At 39.7% G+C, this 23251-nt stretch overlaps 1 protein-coding gene across 10 annotated transcripts in view; it reads right to left on the bottom strand.

Moving 5' to 3' along the window:
• Positions 1 to 22958, bottom strand: part of ANKS1B (ankyrin repeat and sterile alpha motif domain containing 1B) — a 457460-nt gene extending 434502 nt beyond the window's left edge. For 4 of the 10 annotated variants that reach the window (XM_075427657.1, XM_075427658.1, XM_075427667.1 and 1 more), the window contains exon 1: positions 22739 to 22955. In XM_075427657.1, coding sequence (XP_075283772.1) covers positions 22739 to 22872 — 134 coding nt within the window. In that variant the 5' untranslated portion in view covers positions 22873 to 22955. Of the gene's footprint in view, positions 1 to 22738 lie in introns of all 10 variants that reach the window. The other 6 variants (XM_075427655.1, XM_075427660.1, XM_075427661.1 and 3 more) reach the window with 5 other exon arrangements.
• Positions 22959 to 23251: the final 293 nt, after the last annotated feature.

Genomic DNA, 23251 nt, shown 5'->3' with positions numbered 1-23251 from the left:
GAATATGCTCATCCCTACTTTGTTGTAACTAACAAAATCATCTCCCCAGGTTTGTTATAAACCACTAAATTAGCCAGTCACTGTACTTTCCCCCACTATTTTTGCTTTTCTATACAAATCATTACTTTAACTACCTTATTCTTCATGTTATTCCAAAGCGGCTCCATTATAAATCTGAAGCACTTGAGTGTTAAATTCTTTTGTTTACAATGCATTAAAAAGGCAGGCATTTCCGAACATGTGATACCTATCCAACACAATCTAGTAATATCACCAAGGTCAATCAAATGCATGTGAATCTAAAACTTCTCTCTCTTTATTGCCAGCAATCCCTAGTCACACTTTTTTTTTATTTTCGCTTGTAGCTGTCACCTAAATTATCTCTGAAAATGTATCAGACATTCTCATCTTAAGCTCTTTCCTTAAACATCCGAAGTACTTTGTGTTCTTACTAGGTGTTTCTCCACAGGCTTTTATTCCTTCATGAACTTCAGTATAATCAGTCAAATACTCCAGCAATTCTTTAGGATATTTCCTATTCTTTTTATGGTAATCTCAGTTCATAGAAAAGAGTATAGAACCAGATCAGATTTCCATATCCTAAGTAAAACATGTCTTCTCTGTTTTACCATTTTCTTTCATGAACTTCAGTATAATCAGTCAAATACTCCAGCAATTCTTTAGGATATTTCCTATTCTTTTTATGGTAAATCTCAGTTCATAGAAAAGAGTATAGAACCAGATCAGATTTCCATATCCTAAGTAAAACATGTCTTCTCTGTTTTACTATTTTCTTTTTTAATGTTGGATGGGATTATGGGTGACCTGTCCTGTTTTAGTCTAATCATACTTGTCACTGGCTCATACTCAGGGAGGAACAACAATCTTTTTCTAAACAAAGACATCAGCTTCTCTCTTCTCAGATTACATTTTGTCACTATATCCTTCCATCTAACGATTTCCACCTAAATAGGCAATGCTTCCTGATTTGTGTTCTTGCATTATTTTGTTTCAAGTGACTCTCTTTACAGTTTTAACCGGTAGAGAGAGAGAAAAAGAGGGAGGCAGAGATGTGGATGGAGAGAGAAGAGAGACAGAGATGAAGAGGGGGAAGAGGTGGAGAGAGACAGGGATGTATGGGAAGATAGATTAATGAAGAGAGAGAAAGTGATGGGGGGAGAGAGGCAGAGAGAGGCAGTGAGGGGATACAGGGAGGGGAGAGAGAGGTGGACAGAAAAACAAAGAGAGAGATATGGGGGGAAAGGGAGAGAAAGAAAAGGAGATACAGAGAGACCTCTATGCTCTAAACTGACATATTTCAGTAATGTAATATTTTAATGAACATATTTTTCCCCAAACAGTTCAGCTAGAACTCATATATGAACAGGAATCACTTCAGCAGATGAAAGTTACTGTACAAATATAAAACTTCGCCATGGACAAGAATGGACTGATGATACCCATCTGAAAAGGCAACAGTTTTAAATCTTGTTCAGTGCCTAAACAAATCAAACCTGACTGATGCAATCATAATTGTGTAGTTCTTGCTAAGTCTATAAAAATACAGTCATAATACTTTGAGAAGTTCAACGTTCTGTACTACTTTGAAGTCCACATCACACAGAAAATAAAACTACAAGTCCACTTCAAACAGAGCTAAGTTTTCTGAAGCTATCATCAAAGCTCTAACACACTTCTGACTCATTCAAAAAAGTCATCACACAAAAATAATGGAGTTGAGAAGTGTAGCTTAGAAAGGATTCAATATCGTACAAACAGAACACTCCCCTACTTTGCAATATATTGCTTTCAGAATCCAGTAAAATGTTTGACTTCCACTTTTTTAATTTTTCATAATTTCACTTTTCTATGTGAAACTTAAACTAAATTCATTCTGAAGTAATGTTTTTTGTTTGTTTGTTTCTATTTTTTTAAACAGGAAAGAACAGAATGTGAAACCCAAGACTGCTGGATTATGATGGGAAGCTTAAAGTTCCCCCTTTACCATTGTTCTGTTTTCCAAGCAAGTGTCCTGATCAGTGATACTTGTAAGTTTGGGGTTTAATTTTCGCAAAAATATTTCCAGATGTTTATGCAACTACATATAATCTTTGGACCAGGCATAAAGTGTGTGTTGGGTAAACTAGTGGTTAGAGAACTCTACTGGGATAATGACAGATCAGAGACTTGAACCTGAGTCTCCACATCAGAGGTGAGTAATATGGTTATCAGCTTAACTACTGTTTTAGATTCTCTTACAATTCATGTAATTTCTATGGTGAGAAACTTGGATCACTACAAGTATCATAAAAATTAGTGCAGTTCAAGGGAAAATGCTGTTATTTCTTCATTAAAGCTAGCTTTAAGAAAAAAAAAGACAAGAAATCTTTATCCACTTTAATTTTACTACCAGTTTCAGTAGGACTAGCTGCCTCAAGGCTATGCCACACATTCATGCACACCTACAGACACACAGACAGACACATCTATTTTCTTGAAAAAACATAGGGGATGGGGGGGAAAAGGACATGTACCTTCAACGTCACGGTATAATTTGAGGAATGTATACCTCTGGAGAAAGGAACTTGCTCTGTTCACTGAAGCACAGATCTGCAAAATGGACACATAGCTACCTAACTGTGACTGTAGTCATTTCCAGATTTTTCAAGGTTTCCTCTATAGGCAAGACATCACTCAAATTTATTTGCAAAATTCCTCCAGTATGTTTTCTCCTACTTGCATTATTTTCTGGAGGATGGTGACACCAAGCCCTGTCTCCTTAGCATTTAAGTGACACCTCTCACCAGAAAAAAATGTAAAGATAAAGTGAACAATTATTTACATTTAAGTTATTAAGCTGTAGTGGAAAACACTGACCTATTGAGAAATTGATAGGCTAGCTCACTATTGATTAACAGTGAAACACATAAACACAACTTCATAGTGTTTCAAATGGAAAAGAGAATCTAATGATCAAAGCACTAACAGAACTTGAGATGTGTAATATTTAGCACAAATGGGAGCAGCAACACTCAGTTACACAGTATCATTAATATGTTCAGTGTCTAGTTACAGAATACACTGCTGTTAGCCAAAATACATTTCGTTCATTTGGAATGTGAACCAATGTTTAGGTGTGCCAGTCTTCAGCTGTTACGCTGAAGACAAACGATCACAGCTTAAGCCTGAGAATCAATTTTAAGGGATGCATGGCAAACCTCTTTTTGGGTACAGTAATTGCTACTCAGAGCATATGCTTACTGACCAAAAAATCTGTTCTAAAATCAATCACTTTGATATGATGGAAAGAATCAGATACTGTATCACATACGGCCAACTTCAGCACAACAATGCAATATCAAATGAGGAGACAGATTACATTTCAAATGAGAAGCTAAAGTCAAGACATTATTTCCTTCTTTTACAATTTTTAAGGTGGGTCACAAATCAATAATCTTAGTCCAATGTGTTGGTTTACAGGTTTTTCAGCATTTTCAAATCCAGCTAAAAACTCTTTGTGTGATGCCCATCAAAACTAAAAACACTTTTCGAAAGAAAATAATTCTTCATAAATTAATGTAGTGTTTTAAATACCAACTTTAAATGAAAAAAGTATTGTAATAATTCGTATTATTGTCAAGTTCTGGATGCTTAGATACCCAATAATGAGCCCTAATAGAGTTGCAAAGGGAAAAAGATTTGTCATCAACACTATAGTGCATCTGCCTGTGATCATCTGAATGTTAGGCCGTGTGACTGAAATTGCATATGGTTAGAAGAATGCACTGAACAGTGCTAATAAAGACAGGACAGCCCCCTTCGCTGCTCTGATAAATCTACACTCATTGTAAATTGTCCCTGACAACTCCCTATGTGTCAGTCCATCTGCTTTGAAAGGTAGCATCTGCCCTTTAGTTACAGTGAAAATCATAGAATCATAGGTTGGAAAAGACCCTTAAGATCATCAAGTCCAACCGTCAACCCAGCACCACCATGCCTACTAAACCGCATCCTGAAGTGCCACATCTCCATGTTTTTTGAACACCTCCAGGGATGGTGACTCAACCACCTCCCTGGGCAGCCTGTTCCAATGCCTGCCCACTCTTACACTAAAGAAATTTTTCCTAATATTCAATCTAAACCTCCCCTGGCACAACTTAAGGCCATTGCCTCTCATCCTATCACTAGTACTCGAGGTGCGGCCTCACCAGTGCTGAGTACAAAGGGACAATCACCTCCCTACTCCTGCTGGCCACACTATTCCTGATACAAGCCAGGATGCCATTGGCCTTCTTGGCCACCTGGGCACACTGCTGGCTCATGTTCAGCCAGCTGTCGACCAGCACCCCAAGGTCCTTTTCCACTGGGCAGCTTTCCAGCCACTCTCCCCCAAAGCCTGTAGCGTTGCATGGAGGAATTGTGACTGAAGTGCAGGACCCGGTACTTGGCCTTATTGAAACTCATACAATCGACCTCAGCTCATTGATCCAGTCTGTCCAGATCCCTCTGAAGAGCCTTCCTACCCTCAAGCAGCTCCACACTCCCGCCCAGCTTGGTGTCATCTGCAAACTTACTGGGGGAGCACTCAATGCCCTCATCCAGATCATTGATAAAGATGTTAAACAAGACCAGACCCAAAACTGAGCCCTGGGGAACATCAGTTGCAACTGGCCGCCAGCTAGATGTAACCGCATTCACCACCACTCTCTGTGCTCGGCCATTTAGCCAGTTTCTTCTCCAGCAAAGAAAATAAAGCAATCCTTTGCAGAGTTTCATATGTTTTATAGGAGGCTCATCTGATGCCCAATAAGTGTGGTAGTGCAATACTCTGAAATGAATCTGGTATATGGATTGCTTTCTATGGAGCTGAGAAAGGAAATCCCCAAAGACTCAACAATAACTGAAGATACTTTTCAGGAATATAATGAATTGTCAGTTTTACCAAAAGGTTCATTCTTCTCAGAAGATCTCAGCTATATTCTGGACTTTTCCAAGAATCCCAGAAGACTGTAATAATGCATGCTGCATGACAGTTGCTGAAAGTACCGACAAAGCCACAGCATCTCACAAATCAAGCGAAACTTGGAGAAAGATGTGTACTATGAGCTGACCTTCTGGAATAATTGTTCTTATTTCCTCTTTAGAGTTTATTGGGAACTTATCCAGAAATGGTGACATCTTGTGCCATTTAAGAAAGTCATATTTTCAAAGGAGATTTGGGTAATTACCTACTATGAACTGAAGACTAGCCAAAGTAATATACTTCCTTTCAAAGAGGTCTAGACACTCAGGCTCCGACCTTTAAAGAGCAATCCTGAGGCCTGCTGTCTCATTCTCTCCTGATTTTTTTTTTTAATCCAAGAACACATTTAAACAGAAATACCACAAAAGGACTCAGCTCCTTCCTTCTACCCTTTTTTCACCGCTGGTGGTTTTGGTTTTGGCATTTGCCCAAGTAGCTAGGCAGATTCATTCACATGTGCTACAGGTCTGTTGGGCAAAGAGCAGACAACATCCAACCACACATGTATATTTTCTTGTCACTCTAAATAAATTTATTTGCACTTCTTATATTTCATCATTCTTTGAGAAAGGTTCTGAAAGTGGATCTCTACCTCTCTGTCCGGGAACTAACCATGTGCCACTTCTCAAATCAATCCTGTATCCCTGGTCTTATCACTTTTGCCCACCAGTGTGTCTCTTCTTTCAAGCTTCCCAATGAATTCTGATTATGTTCAATTTTTCCATGCCATTGTGAAACCTAGTCTGCATTCTCCAAAAGCATTAACTTAGATCTTCATTTTTTTTCATACTGGGCTCCCTGCTCTTGCGGTGAGTATCTGCAGCAAGGTCCTCTTTTTCAAGGTTGGCATAAGGAACTTCAGTATTCTTCACTTCCTAACTTTTTTTCCTTTTTCAAGCTGGGTGTCACAGCGAGAGAAAGAAAGGGGAGAAAAACAGTTATACTGGGAAAAAGAGGGATGATGAGGAGAAAAAATTCTGTGAAAACAATATTTAGTAACTGACTCTTTTACCACTATCATAATTAGCTGATTTATTCCCTGGAGGTTGTCTACTGAAGTTAGACAGCCGAACAGAGAGGATGCTCCCTTGGCTGTTTAAAAAGCAGATATATATTTTCAGCAACCTCACTTGCTTTTCTCAAAACTTATTTCCTGAGTCTGTGCCCTGTTACAACCAGGTGAGCTTTAAAGCAAGTGCAGGAGAAGCAAATGTTGCAATAGTTCATTTCATGGCAAAAACTACTTATCCATTGGAAACACATCACAAGATTTCTGTTGCTGTTACTCCTTTTCTGACGTTTACACCCGTGCAACTCTTACACAGTTTTGGAGCATTTAAATGATTCCTGTGGTAAGAACACCTTGTCATAACTGCTGCTAAGGGTCTAGGTCTCGGAGTTCTTGTATACCCCCAAGTTTGACTGAATGAATAAGAGACCACATGATTGAAGTCAACTCCAAGTATGTTTTGAAAACAGACAACAAAAAGCCTATATACAACTCTCACCAACAGAAAAATTAAGAGTTTGAGTATCTATCATTGTTAAAAGTCACATCACAAACTGGCTCAATTTTGTTTAGCCATGAGATAAGTATCTAGTATTTTATGAGAAACAGTATTGAAAAATTCCACCAAATAAAACTTATTCCTAAACTCTAACTGAAGAAATCACTGGTACAGTCTGAGTCAGCGAGCAATACAAGCTAAAGATTCTTCTTCTGATTGTATGAGACATATTCCACAAGGGAAAATAAAAGGTGAAAAGAAAATGTTCTTCTTTCAGCATGGCTGAATCTTTTTTCACAAGCTAATGGCTTAGAAGTATTTCTGAAATTTTTTGCATTTTGTTCCTGGGAGCCCTTTAATTATGTAAATTCACAGATTTTTCCTTTCAGCGAAATTTTTTTTAAACAATTATCTTTATTTAAAAGATATATTTAATTTTTTTTTTTTAAATTGCAATATTTTCAAATCTAGTGTAACATACTTCCATCTTAATATGAAGATCTTGGCACTTGGAGTGCAAGTAACAAGCAGTGGCTTGTTAGATGTAGAAGCAGGTATAAAATGCATACACGGACCACTTGACCAAACATCTGGAACTTTAACCCTATGAAACTTTTGCCACTTTAATCCTTGAATTGAAGAAAGCATTAAGGTGTGTGCTTTTTAAGTAAATGCTTTCATCTCTTTGAAGTAAATTTGCCTTTTAAGTCGTGTATTTTTTTAAATAATAGATATGATCTAGATGATAATGAGCGGTGAGTAAAGGACCCCTAGCCTGTGACGTTCTGGATCTCACTACATTTCTCATGACTCCGCTCCCTCTGTCACGATAGTCCACTTCCAAACTCAGCTGATGCCCAAGCCTGAACCTGCTCCCCAAGATCAGTTTCTTGGGATTTAGAAGAGATCAAACAATGGCATCATATTAAGTAACTCTCATTGTTTCTCCACGATTTTCTGAAAAATCTGCACCTGGGTCCAAATCCTCTTTCTTGGTTGTATTTCTGATAATATTCACCATAATTCATAAAGTGCACAAAACTAGTATCACAATAATGTCACAATCAAGTACTAATAGTTTTAGACTGTTATAAGCAGCTCCAAATCAATCATCACATACATTCTCCTTCACATCCCACAGCATGGGTGTGCCCTCAAACACTGGTATTATGTCAAAACTCTTGGTCCTTGGTCAACTGTATAATGAACTTTTCATTTCACCTTTCTTTCATTTATTCTTGCCAGAAAGACAAAGACATGGAGGTTGAGTGCTGAAGTTTCTCTCTTTTTTGGTTAAGCAGTACCAACGTGTAGGGTCCAGTGACCAGGAAGAATACAGAGAAGAATACAGGAATGTGGTCAGAGCATGCAGGGATGCAACAAGGAAGGCCAAGGCCCACCTGGAATTGAAGCTGGAAGGGATGTCAAAAACAACAAGAAGGGCTTCTTCAACTACATCAGCAGCAAAAGGAAGGCTAGGGACAATGTGGGGCCGCTGCTGAATGAGGCGGGTGTCCTGGTGACGGAGGATGCAGAGAAGGCAGAGCTAATGAATGCCTTCTTTGCTTCAGTCTTCAGTGCCAAGGCAGGCCCTCAGGAATCCCAGGCCCCGGAGGTAAGAGAGGAAGCCCACAGAGAGGATAACTTTGCCTTGGTCGAGGAGGACTGTGTGAGGGATCGCTTAAGTGATCTGGATGCCCACAAATCCATGGGCCCCAATGGAATGCACCCATGAATGCTGAGGGAGCTGGCGGATGTCATTGCTGAGCCACTCTCCACCATCTTTGAGAGGTCCTGGAGGACAGGAGAGATGCCTGAGGACTGGAGAAAGGCCAATGTCACTCCAATATTCAAAAAGGGCAAGAAGCAGGATCCAGGGAACTACAGGCCGGTCAGCCTCACCTCCATCCCGGGAAAGGTGATGGAGCAGCTCATCCTGGAGGTCATCATCAAACAAGTGGAGAAAAAGAAGGTTATCAGGAGTAGTCAGCATGGATTCACCAAGGGGAAATCATGCCTGACCAATCTGATAGCTTTCTACGATGGCATGACTGGCTGGGTAGATGAGGGGAGAGCCGTGGACGTTGTCTATCTCGACTTCAGCAAGGCTTTTGACACGGTCTCCCATAACAGCCTCCTAGGGAAGCTCAGGAAGTGTGGGCTGGATGAGTGGTCAGTGAGATGGATTGAGAACTGACTGAATGGCAGAACTCAGAGGGTTGTCGTCAGCGGCGCTGAGTCTAGCTGGAGGCCAGTAAATAGTGGTGTTCCCCAGGGGTCAGTACTGGGCCCAGTCTTGTTTAACTTCTTCATCAACGACCTGGATGAAGAGTTAGAATGTACCCTCAGCAAGTTTGCTGATGACACCAAACTGGGAGGTGTGGTAGATACACCAGAAGGCTGTGCTGCCATTCAGCAAGACCTGGACAGGCTGGAAAGTTGGGCAGAGAGGAACCTGATGAGGTTCAACAAGGGCAAGTGCAGGGTCCTGCATCTGGAGAGGAACAACCCCATGCATCAATACAGGCTTGGGGCGGACCTGCTGGAAAACAGCTCTGTGGAGAGGGACCTGGGAGTGCTGGTGGACAAGAGGTTGACCATGAGCCAGCAGTGTGACCTGATTGCCAAGAAGGCCGATGGGATCCTGGGGTGCATTAAGAAGAGTGTGGCCAGCAGGTCGAGGGAGGTTCTCCTTCCCCTCTACACTACCCTAGTGAGGCCCCATCTGGAGTACTGTGTCCAGTTCTGGGCTCCCCATTTCAAGAAAGATGAGAAGCTACTGGAGAGAGTCCAGAGGAGGGTTACGAGGATGGTGAGGGGACTGGAGCATCTGTCCTATGAGGAAAGGCTGAGGGACCTGGGCTTGTTCAGTCTGAAGAACAGATGGCTGCAAGGGGACCTAATAAATGCTTATAAATATCTGAAGGGTGGGTGTCAGGAGGATGGGGCCAGACTCTTTTCAGTGGTGCCCAGCAACAGGACAAGGAGCAATGGGCACAAACTGAAGCACAGGAAATTCTGTCTGAACATGAGGAAGAACTTCTTCCCTCTGAGGGTGACGGAGCACTGGAACAGGCTGCCCAGGGAGGTTGTGGAGTCTCCTTCTCTGGAGATATTCAAGACCCACCTGGACAAGGTCCTGTGTAGCCTGCTGTAGGTGACCCTGCTTTGGCAGGGGAGTTGGACTAGATGACCCACAGAGGTCCCTTCCAACCCCGAACATTCTGTGATTCTGTGATTCTGTGACTGGCTTCATCTACTGTAAAGCTCACTCCTGATATAATTAATTAACTCTGATTCACCAGTTTAAGTGGGGAAATGATACACATCCCATTTATGCCTCAAACTATCTTTTTAGGGCATGACATACAAAAGAAAACATTTCATCACTGGGGAATGACCTTGCTCTTTCCTCAATAACTATTTCTCACAAAACAAGAGAGGAAAGTTACATCCTTCCCCTACACGCAGCTGTTTCATTTCTATCTTCATAAATTACTTTCAACAACTAAAATTTTATTTTTATTGGCTCACCTTTGCTGTTTCAGGAAATATAATGGGAACTTTTTTCAAATACATATCATTACTTGCCAAAAAGAAAAAAGGAGAAAAAAACAGAAAAGAAATATCCTCCAGCCCCACTAACTCCACATTATTCTGTATAAGGATATTAGATACAAAACAGGAGTTGTATGTTTTTGTAAATTAATAGAGTCAAAGTTATTATGTTCTGTTCAGCAACACACAGGTAGTCTATATCTACATTCTCAAAAGAAAAATATTTTTCTGTTGAAAAATATATGTATTTTTCTGTGGAAATATATATATAAATATTTACAGAAAAGTGCATTAAAAAACTATTGAGGTTACAAAGGCAAGGATTAAAGTCCTGGTGCTAAGTCATCCTGCTTACACACATGTATTAGCCTTAATAATTACATGATTCCACATTATTTTTCCGTGTGCAGTGAATGCTGATCTTGGAACAGCTGAAGACCTATGCTCTCTAATAGGGATGACTGATTAAGAACTCTTTTCTTTTTGAACATCAAAGGTATTAAAAGTTGTGCTGGTATTTACTAAACCAATTAAACACGTTAAGAACAGGAACAGCAGTTTAATGCTGCACCACAGAACTGGATTCTATCTGTGTGTATACTCCAGAAACAAACCTCTAAACATCTAACAGATCTTTATACATTCAAACATATAAAATGCTACTTAATTTATAGAGAATGTTCTTCACATAATACTTCATTAAGATGTGAAACTCTTGCTGTGAGATGCCATGAATGCTGAAAATTAGCATTGCTTTAAAGACCAATTGAACAAATGCATAGAATAAAAATCCACTGGAGCTATTAAATACAAAGACAATACATCTGTCTCGGAAAGCTGCTGTAAATTGTTGGAAGCTGTGAGAGTACACTAGAGGAAGTACTACTTACTATATGCTTGCTTTGCTACTATATTCTTCTAAGATCAGCCTCTTAACTCCCAGTCACTACTGGAGAAGAGTACTTGGCTAGATTGACCTTCATTCTGACCAAAAAGAGGCATTCCTACTTTTTTACACTAACTATATTAATACTGTGAAAAATGAGCTCCTGGTAGTCACCAGCTAGAAACACCAAGTCAGTGGATACTTTCCACCATAATCTAATTGTGCTTCAATTAGCATTTGTGAACCGCAGATATTAACACCTTACTCAGTCACAGAAGTACTGTGACAGTGGAGTCATTAATGCTGTGAAACAGTCAGCTACTATAGTGACAAACACCACCAAAAAGTCCAGGAGGAAATTTAATTGATTTTCTAGAGAAGAGTTTGAATTGTGTGCAGTAAACAAGGCTCAGGACTAAACACTGAATAGTAAGGATAAAAAATATTGAATAACTGCTTACTGAACGACCACTGTCTATTCTGAGCCACAACCGAGGTAAGGACCTTGTGAAAAAGAAGACGAGAGGACAGTGTCATTAAAAAAAAATATAATGCCTACATTCAGGGGGCTGAATACTGCACCCTCAACCTTATTTTTACCATCAATAAAAAAGAAAACTAAAACTTCTGAAATTTCACCATGTGGTGTCATCTTGGCAAAACTTTACCAGATTATTTAGGATCTCTATATCCATCACAACAACCTCTTCCACTTAAACTAATGGAATGACTGACGGCACTTTATTAACCGCTATTTTAGCACCAAAAGAAAATGAGACAGTTTGCAAATGCATTTCACCAATATGTGTTCTAGCAAGGAAAGACGAAAATGACAGGTTTTTTTTAATGAAAACTGTATTTCAGTGGATATACATTCTCTCTTTATTCTGCTTAATGTAACTCCTTTTGCCCTGTTCCTTGTGTCTTGTCTTCTAAACTTGCCTCTTCCACTCCTCACCAGTGCTATCCTCCCTGGTCAACCAGCCTCAGTTTTTATTCCCAGTCTCAATTCTCATACCCATTTCCTTTACCAACCATTTCCAGCATTCCATCCATTTCAGATTTTTATATACAGCCTGCTTGGCAAAACACTCCAAATACCCCTATTCAGGTCTCTCTCCCTCCACCTGTCCTCTAGCCACATCTCACCCAGAACACATGCCTATTGCATTCATTTAGAGGCTTCATTTTCTACTTACGTCATGACTGTCCTTCTGAAATCAAGACTTATATAGTCTACATAAAAGTAAAAATAGAGGGGATAGATTTAACTATTGTGACAGGCAAACAACAGATTTGTAACATACACATATACTATGTACCATATGCTTTATTCTACATCTGGTATATTTGGTTCTCTTCAATGTTACTTGTGCACATTATGTGAGAAGATCCCTGGAAGATCGTTAAACCACTTGGTTATGCAAGATATTGCTCTGCAATAAATGTGCACAACACAGGAAGCACAGTGATTGCAAATTACTTATGAGCATAATCTGACAAATTAGCTATACAGATGACAAGAAGGATATGGAAGTGGATAAATAATTAGTCGAGAAAATTGAAAACTAAAAATAAGTGTAAATTACATTTTTTAGGAAACATTACCAATTACTTAATTGAGATTCTGAGGTCAAAATGCTAATATTAATGTGTTGGGCGTTTTAATCTGCAAAAATAACCTAGACACACAGATTCACTACTCTTATCTAGTGGCATCTAAAAATAGACAACAATGACCCTGACAAATCAGCAAGTAAACCTGGAAGACATTAAACTCACAGTTAACACCCAGAACTACCAGTAACAAACATAGAAATTCACATCACAGGGGTTTGATCAGGGAATATGCAGAGGGAAAATACCTATTCCAGAAGATATTCCCAATTCTCATTTATAAAACCCTTATTTTTTTTACCTTCTCTAAAAGGCATTAATTTCCTGCACACTTCTCATACCGTGACAACACGAATCCTTTACAATTTAATCTATTTCAGCACTTGTGTGGCCTATGAAGGGTTAGGAAAAAATCCACATGCCAATCACACCATTCTTATAGAAGAAAGAAGTTACTAATGTGTAAACTCAAAGACTAAATGTGATGCTGATGATTTTGCAATGAGTAATTGGACAGATAAAGAAGAAAAATACAAAAAAAATTGTCCAACTCCAGCATAAGAGCCTGTAGTGGTGCAAGGGATTATTCACTCCCAGCTGCAGAACTTCACAATGGCCTTGGCTAAATTTCACAAGTCTCCAGTCAGCCCATTTCTCCAGAATGTCCAGGTCCCTCCTAATAGCAATTCTTCACGTAAATTGTTTCTCCCCAATTTGGTATCATCTACAAACCTGCTACACTTGACATACTGCAATCAATACTGGCCCCTGAATCTTGAGGACACCCTGTAGTAGACACCAACAGTTGGATCACAGCCCTCAGAGCCATGCAGTCCAGTCAAGTTTCCACCCATCTTCTCATCCTCTCATTCAGTCCATAGCTCATCTTTTCGGCTGAAAGAGACTGCTCTAAAGTAAATAGCCTTCATGGTTCTCCCTTTGCCCACAGAGGCAGTTTTCTCATTGTAGAAAGCAATTAAGGTTGGTCAGGCATGACTTGAGCTTGGTAAATCCATGCTGACTGTTCTCAATCATGTTGTCCTTTGTGTGCCCAGAAACTACTTCCATGAGGATATGCTCTGTAACTGCCCTGGGACTTAGGTTAGACTGATGAGCCTAATGATCCCAGAACTTTCCTCTTGCCCATTCTGAAGACAGATCTGACATTTTCCTTTTCCAGTCACCAGAAACTTCCCTTGATTGACATGATCCTCCAAAGGCAACACTGGCCTCACAGTAACATTGGTCCCTTGAATTTAACTGTTCCCCTGGTCTTCCTCTACTGTGCGTAACATTTCATTGCCACACAGATTTTGCTAGTAGTCTCAGGAACCTGGGAAGTCAAACTTTACTAACAAAAAAACAGAGCAGAAAAGGCAATGAGTGCCTTGCCTTTTCCATGTGCTTTGTCACTAGGTCTCCTGCCTCACTGAGCAGTGCATCCAAATCTCCTTTTGCTGTCAACATATTTACTTTTGCCCTTCCCATCCCTCACTATTATCATTCCAGCTAAGGCTTTTCTAATTCCATTCCTGCATACTTGGCTCATTTGTAACAAACCTCAAGTGATGCAACACCATGCATTTTGTGTATTTTTCATGTATCTCTAACTTCAGCCAGGATTCTGTCCCTCAATCAGATAATCTGGTCAGTACCTAACAGCCTACTACTTCTGAATTCATCCAAATCACCTACAAAATACAGAAGAAGAGAAATTCAACACAAATATTGTTTTAACCTAGCTATTTAAGGGGTCATTTATATACATACACTAAATATACCTTGACTTAGAATTGTTTTCCTGTTCTTCACTTAAATATTCTTACCTAAAAAAATATTGAAATTAGGGATGTGGTTTAGTTTGAAATAAAATCATTCAATTCTACTCTGGGGTGAGCTGAACCACTCTGTACGCTCCCTAACTTCTGTATTGACTAGATCTCTATTGGCTATAATGGGAACTTAGATACCTAGCAGAGACATCAACACCTACAGAAACACAGCCACCACTGGGTGTTTTTAAACGGAACCAAATTGCACTAAAAATGTCACTTTTAGCATTTCTTCTTTCTTTAGAAAATGTATGCGCAATAAATGAGAAAAGTGTAAAATTATTTTAATAAAATCACAACCTTATGGAATTAAATCTTGCACAAGCTTTCTTATATTAGACACCTGTACATTATTAGAAATTCATAGATGTTAAATTAGGTACAGAAGAGTTGTTATATCACTTCTTAAATGCAAAATGAACATACTGAAAATACTGTCATCAGGAAAAAGTAATTAAAAAGTAATAAAAGTCTTCACATAAAGGCTATAAAGTTCAAAAAAATGTATTCCTCACCTCCCAAAATGATCCATGTACATGAAAATGTCGTATCAGTAGGCAGGAATTAACACTGCTTATTATGCCTTACACATTTAACATTAAAAGTTGTCAAAATATTTTATCTTGAAATAATACAAAGGATTAGGATGTGTCCTTTGATTGGAAGTGGCCAGCAGAAAAATTCCATGGCAGAAGGGAATTCCAGCCGTAGAACGCTTGTATATGTCACCTCCCCAGGCGAGCAGGCTAAGGTTGCTGAAGGAAAAGGAGTATAACTGCACTCTATGCTGTATTGTCCCTTGGGGATTATATACCAGTAGCATAAATAAATGCAGTTTATAGGATGCTTCAACTAATGCCTATCATCTCAGCCAATAAAAAAATGGCCTAGAGCTATAAGCAGTTCCTTAATAGCTCATCCACTAATACCCACACAAACTGAAACTGAGGCAAATAAAAGAAACTACCTGTAGATTTTTAGAACCATGGTTATGTTCTTCTTGATCACTAGTGCAGTGACTGTGAAAATGCTTGTCTTAAAAGCATCTGTATTTGCTCCTCATAACGTTTCCAACGTTGACAAGTCACAAGACAGCAGACCTTTCAGAATACATCATTCTTCATTTTATTTATTTCCCCCCTTAGTTCTGCTATAAGATTACCACTCAAAAGCAGGAATGTCATATATCAATTTTAAAAATGAATAAAGCAGCATTAATTCTATTGAATTACCAAACTACTAAAATCATCAATGATGTCAGACAAGAGGGAAAGCAAGGTGGTGATCAAAATGTGCTTATATGGTCCTCTGCAGAGTTAGACACTAGCCATCTAGTGGCTACAATTCTAGCAGAATTCTAAAAATAATTCTTTTAAGTTACAGACACTTCCAACTTTCTGTGTCTTTTTCTTACCTTCTCCTGAACACGTTTGTAAAATTTCTCTTATTAGTCTGCCTAACTCCGTCATAAACTCCATCAGTCCTCCCAGCACTGCTACATCTCATATCTTGATCCTATCTATGGGCAGATAATAAGACCTTGGTAGATTTTACACTAGATCTACAGTTCTTGCTGGTCATTTTTTACATTTGGTCTAACATTTTAGAAAATTAATAGAACATACACTTGAACAATGCTCAGAAAACAAGATCTGGAGTAAGTAGAAGTGTAAAGTTTATCCATAGAGATTAACTACAGAGCTGTGAATCTAGGATCAAGATGAGATCCTAGGGAAGATTTATTACACAAACTTTGTCAATTGCCTTGCCCTTAACAATGAGATTTCTACCAGATGTCCTGGATACTGCCCATATTGCTACCTTTACATATTGTAAATGTTTCAAACTTGCAAAGAAATCTAAGGAATTCCATAGATAATGTTTTGTCTAAACTTTGATTGAAAGCATTTATCAGAAATACGAATAAAAATACATCTACGGAAGGTAGAAAATAACAAAATGAGGGTTAAGTTTTGAGGCAGGTTCATACCTTTGAAAGGACAAACATGCAGAATCAAGGCAGCAATCAACTATCACTAATACCAAACAGCATAAACTAAGTGTTGCAGTGATCATTAATTTGCATTTCATACTGAAAGACAAAAGGAAGAAAAATTGAATATGTTCCCAAAAGACTTAAGTTTCCTACTGTAACAGGATAAAGAAGGTAACTGGGAATCTGGGAATGCTGGTCTCTGCTTGGGACATCAGTACGAAAACCTCCATGTATTAATTAAAAGCAGTGCAACTAAAATTAGAAATAAGCATACACTAATTGGAAGCCCCACCGACCTATATGTAACGAATACTTGCCATTTTACTATGTGTGCTGGCTGGCTGAAATAAATGCCTTCTAACATAGCAACAAGTAACCTCAGAAGTACGTGAGCCCAGAACCGTGCTACTGCAAGCTTCATATACTCCCTTTATAAAATCAACCTAAGAAAGTTTCTCTTACTTTAAACAATGCTATTTGTAATGAAAAACAGAACAAGTGCCTTTATTTTCATTGCTAATGTGATCCATTTGTTATTTAAATTATAACATGAAAACAAATTTGTTAAAATTTTAACTGAAGCTTCATAAAGTATTTCAATATTTTCAATACTTTCTGCTCTATAAGCCATATCTAAGCGTGATCTGATTTTACACAGGAAGCTGAATGAACCACAAGGCTCTGCACAAGGATAACAGTATATTTCTGTGGTTCTCAGCGTGCACTGAGGCCATCAGGCTGAACTGTGGCATTGCTGCGAGCAAGACACTGCTCTAAAACAGATGAGGAAACAGATTGCAACTGGCAGACTGACAAGCTGCTTGCTGGGTTTCTTATACTTTAGAGGAGAAATATCTCGGGCCAGGCCTATACACGACGTAGCTGCACTAAGTAAGGATAAGCAAAGAATGGAGCCATTCTCTGCCACAATCTGCCAAGTGTAGAAGAGGAAAAACACCAGCTCCATGCCGGCTGCTCCGCCCTCCCATGCTGTGTAATGGCAGTAGCCAACAAAGAGCAAGAAGGGGCCAACTCACCCTTCCCTGCTACTCAGTGCCAGTTCACGTTAATTCATATTCTATCCCATAGTCCTGTTACAAATCCAAAGCTCTTTTAACATGTAAAGTTTAAAAAGATTAAAAACTAGCATTTAATCAAGAACCATCCATTTTTCTTTAGGCTGTAAGACGTTAGTAGGGCAAAAAGGCATGTACGTGACCACACGTGGCAAAATGATATAAGGTCTCTGAGATACAGGAAAACCCTCAAAGTTATTTTTCCTAAAACACTTTGAAAGAAATGAAGCCTGTCTCTATCCAATAATGAAAAACTGGTTGGTCAATAAAAATGTGTTCTGTAAATGCAGATAATCAAATTAAGCAAATTAAAAGTACTGGGTTTGTTAGAAACACTTTACTCTTTTTATGTATTAAAACACTTAATGTACATTTCAGGATTTCAGATACAGGAATTGAACTACACATTCTGTTAGAGGGACTGTGGGATTTCACTCTCAAGTTTTCATATACTGGAATAATATAAAAGCCAGTGAAATAATTTAAAAATCTGAAAATTCTCTTTGCAATCTATTGCACACCTAAAACCAATATTTGTTTTTTAATACGAAACATCGTTAATACACTAAAGTGTGACAATTCCAGGAAGTGGAATCCCAGAAGAAATAGACAAACAAAACTTGCCTTACAGTTTGGTCTTCTAAAATCTGAATGTTTTCTGAGGTGTCTTAAAATATCCTGATTGCATAGTAAAAGAACAGATCCCATCCCTGCTTTACTGTTCTGGGTTGGACACTGTAGCCTACACACACATGTTACACAATTGTAGATGTCCTAGTGTATCCCACCTGGAGTTTAAATGTACCTCCACACGGCCTGGTTCTTTGTTAAAAGTCCATCAGTCCATGCAGATGCCTCAGAAACTCATGGGCATCTAAAACGCCAACCAATACCCACAGTTAAGCAACTAAACTACCCTATGGCAGATGTTTACTGAGGATTATACTTGCTTTAGTACCATAGAGTCATAGGTTGGAAAAGACCTCTAAGATCAAGTCCAACCACCTGCCCAACAACACCATGCCTACTAAACCATATTCCAAAGTGCCATTACTACACGTTTTTTAAACACCTCCAGGGATGGTGACTCAACCACCTCCTAATATCCAATCTAAACCTCCTCTGACACAACTTGAGGCCATTGCCTCTCGTCCTATCACTAGTTACTTGGGAGAAGAGACCAACACCTGCCTCACTACAACCTCCTTTCAGGTAGTTGTAGAGAGTGATAAGGTCTCCCCTCAGCCTCCTCTTCTCGAGAATAAACAGCCCCAGCTCTCTCAGCCGCTCCTCAGAAGACTTGTTCTTTAGATCCCTCACCAGCCTCGTTGCCCTGCTCTGGAGACACTCCAGCAATTCAATGTCCTTCTTGTAGTGAGGAGCCCCAAAGTGAACACAATACACAAGGTGTGGCCTCACCAGTGCTGAGTACAGGGGTGCAATCACCTCACTAGTCCTGCTGGCCACACTATTGCTGATACAATCCAGGATGCCATTGGCCTTCTTGGCCACCTGGGCACACTGCTGGCTCATGTTCAGCCACCTGTCGACCAACACCCCAAGGTCTGTTTCCGCCAGGCAGCTTTCCAGCCACTCCTCCCCAGGCCTGTAGCATTGCATGGGGTTGTTGTGACCGGTGCAGGACCCAGCAGTTGGCCTTGTTGAACCTCATACAGTTGGCCTCAGCCCATCAATCCAGTCTCTCCAGATCCCTCTGCAGAGCCTTCCCACCCTCTAGCAGAGGGGTACCATTCCCGCCCAACTTGGTGTCATCTGCAAACTTACTGAGGGAGCACTCAATCCCCTCATCCAGATCACTGATAAAGATGTTAAACAAGTACGTTGCAATGCCTCATTCTAACTTCTGCATCTGAGGAGTTCACCCTCAGTATATCCATCCACAATCTTTCTATTCCAGAGCAAAGTATGAAGATTGAGGTAGGGGGCACAAACTGACCGAAGCCTTTCAATGCTTCTCCTGAACTGAAACAAGTTATGTGCTCCACACAGTCAAACATCACTGATTTGTTGCCTTTCCTTTAGATAAATCAATTTGGACATAAGGTCTTACATAGTATCTATTATGGATATCTGGGTGCATAGGACCTCTTAATTAAGCACTTCACACATACTCTGCTTTAAGCATATGTTTAAATCCTTACGGGAATTCCTTCATATATTTATTTGTGTGTTTAAGTAGCCTTCCACAACAGTGTTGTTTTCCTGAACTGTTGTCACAATTTAATATAATGACTTAGAAGTCAGCCCTTTAAAAATTAGATAATTTACTCTGCAATTAACATCAATGAATAGGTTCAACTGTAAAACAACCATACTGAGACTTGCCCTATTTTTCCCTCAAGTACCATGAAAATACACTGAGTCAGAAAAAAATTGTTATAAAAATGTAAATAGATCAGAGCTCAGATAGTTTGTATTTGTCAATTCATGAATATTAAATTTCATTCACAAGGTACGTAATTACTGCAAAGCAAATTTCCACAAAAAAAGGTACCAAGCCGTGGACAGTTTAGCCACATAAACTGAGTTGCCTCCAGCACTTAGTAGAAATCCAAGGGGAAAGTGTACCACTACTTAGACCAACATATTAGGCACAGTATGAGTCCATTCGTATGCTGAAGCACTTGGACTTTTCCAACCTAATGCTAGGAACAGTATTGCCAAAAGAAGAAACAGCAACACGGATCTTTCTCACCACAGTGGGACAGGTACAGTTCTGGGACACCGTGTTAGGAACTGAGAAATCACTATGATCAATGAAATACCAGGAGTTACTATCGAACACAATGTCTCATAAAGATTCTATAAAAAGAAGAAAAATATGTCCCTATTTTTTTCTGCTGCTTTCCCTTTATTGTAACTTTCAAAAGCAGTTTTTAGTCTAACAAACTGTATGCAAAAAATGCTAGTATAGCTCTACTAGTAAGCTACTTCATTTGATTTTCTCTTTAAAAAATCTTCAGATCTCCCCAATCTCAAATTCGAACTTTTATACTATACAATTATGGCTCTTTTACAACTTTGCTATTTGCAGTAAGTGTTGATTTCCTAAACGGGATCAAGATGTCAGTATATCTCCCTTTCAGTACCTTCTTTTGTTTCCATGTGTTCCGTACCAAGACAGATCCAACCTTAATCTTGCATGTCATTCTGGACTTAATCCATATCACTGGCAGTCAGATCATGCAACTGCTCCAAAAAAAGCATGTCAAAATATCTAGCACATATAATTCTTTCTTGAAAATACTTTCTGTAAAGCATAATAGCTTCTACTTTGAACATTCCTAGTGAAGTCAATGAAACTAGGATTCCCTCTAAAAAGCATTATATTCAATAGTATGTTAGAGTGTGACTGTTCATACATCAATACATTACTGAATTCTTTTAAAATTTACTCAGATAACTTTTTTAAAATTAGAAACACTTTAGCAGCTGTGTGCTAAATTTTTACTTTTAATTTCTGAAGTTACATTTACAGAAGCCACAGATATTATTTCTAACATTAGAAAGAAATATCATATATAAACCACTACATGTTTTACTTTGCTTTACTTCTCTTTAAGCTAAGAGCCCTTCCAGAATAAAAAAAAAAAGAATACAGTTGAGTTCACAACCTAAAATACATTCTGAGAAACAAACAATGACTGCCATGACCCATCTGCATATAAAAAACACATGGTTAACGTGTTGTGTATACACAAAGTTAAACACTGCTGTTTAATAAAACAGAAAAATACAAGCAAATACACTCCCTCTGGATATACAGAACGTATGATACACAACATGAAAGTAACAGGGCAAAACATAGCATAGGCACTAGCTCTGAAGAAAGTCACTACACAAATCATGCAGTAGAATTGGATTATAAATGGCTAGTCATTGTACTGGAATGAACTTACTTCTGTATTTACAAAAAATGGGTGTCACATTTTAAGGAGACTTGTAAATTCAACCAATTATCTGGCACACTCCTTGCTAAGCAGCCTATTCAGGTACAGCACAAAAAGCAATTGCGTGGTGTGTTCTGATTTTGGTCAATGGGCTAGTAATTAAAGAGTATGCAATAACTAACTGAACTGAGGCACCACAGAACTTTGGTGAACTACGAATATCTGAACTGTTGTTGTTTACAGAACTAAACCCAGCTTTAAAATAGCAAGACTTCATAATAGAGTTTAAATAAATATCATTTGGACAGTTACACTAAATCTCCTCCGACAGGGAACACTGAAATAATATAAATACATTTACAAGGAGGTACTGGCAATAGAATCACAAATATATTTTCATTTAAGCAATTTCCATTTCTCTAGGCCTCTTCTTTCTTTCCAGAAAAAAAAACCTCAAACCAAACCAAATCAAAAACCCAATTTATTCAAGTTCTAGGTCAACAGCGTTTCAGTTCATTTTGTCCTCTTTTGCTATGCCCAGCGTAGCATACAACACTAGCACTGGGCTGTGTGCTGCAGACCTGCTCTTGTATGAATGCTGTCAAATGTCATAAATGCTTGTGATAATGCTCTTACTTAAGAGCATGATGCAACTTAGCAATAAAGCCATGCTGTAGATTGCCTGAGATACGACTAATGACTAAAGTTAAGTCCTTTCACCCAACACGGCCAGTATCCCAGTTTCACTCCACTAAATCCAGGTACCTTGAAAGTAATGCTGCTCTTACCTAACCTGCTCCATAAGTTTTACACCTCCTCTGCCTCAATGATCTCTCACAAAAAGAAGATTCCCTTTGTTTTGTAGGCTCATTACTACGACATGCCTCACTTCTTCTGCAAATGAGGGTAGCAACTATGGGTGCGGGTATGGGGTGAAGCGATGGCTTTTTAGACAGATTTCCAAAGTGCAATGTCTTGTCTGTGATTAACGTTTCCACCCGTGATTAAAAGCAGCAATTTGAAGATGAAATATCAAAGGAAGGCTGAGTAATAAGTACATTGTGCATATTAACCCAGCTGCACCACAGCTAGTAACAGAACAAGCAAGTACCCTACTGACGCAGTGAAGGCAAGAAATTCAGTACCACTGTATTAATAAAATGACTGCCTGTGACTTTAAACACAGGCACAGTTGTACTTGGCTAGAGAGTGAACGATTTATTGTTACTATGAAGGATGCAGGAATGGAAATGAAGATGAGAAGGGCGACGACGGTGATACGGAAGAAGAGGTTAATGTCCCCAGCATCTGACGGGGAACGACGTCCCTACCTCAGCAAGCTGGATAAGGGAATAGCTCCAGATCCACTGCCCAGGATCCCTCCTTTCCTCCCAGAGAGGAGTTTCTCCACCAGAGCCACATTCCCAGTGCGAGCAGCTTCCAGCAGTTCCTGGTCCTTCCCCATGGCCAGGGACCGAGCAGCCCCCGCGCACCCCGCCGCGCAGCAGCAGAGCTACGACCCGGGCCACCGCGGGCCCCCCTCTCCACAGAACGACCTCCCCTCCCCAGCCCCTGCCTCGGAGCCGAGCAGGGCAGAGATTCCTGCAGTCCCTTCCAGACCAGCAGGAGCAGCAGCAGCAGGGAGGAGGAGAATCACCTCCTCCTAGTTTCACTGGATCGTTTCTGGGTGGAGTGTGGAAGAGAATGGGGGGGGGTGGGGGGGCGGAGGAGGACGAGGCCAAGAAAGAACCTCCCCCCCCACTCCCATGCACACACCCCGAGCCCCGGCCCGGAGGATGGGGCGGAGGGGCAGCGGGCAGCCTCAGCCTCCGCGGCCGGCCGGA

This window comes from Opisthocomus hoazin, chromosome 8, assembly GCF_030867145.1.
Source record: "Opisthocomus hoazin isolate bOpiHoa1 chromosome 8, bOpiHoa1.hap1, whole genome shotgun sequence".
NCBI classification, from domain to species: Eukaryota; Metazoa; Chordata; class Aves; order Opisthocomiformes; family Opisthocomidae; genus Opisthocomus; species Opisthocomus hoazin.
The sequence above is the reverse complement of the archived record's forward strand: the minus strand, read 5'-3'. Positions and strand labels throughout refer to the sequence as shown.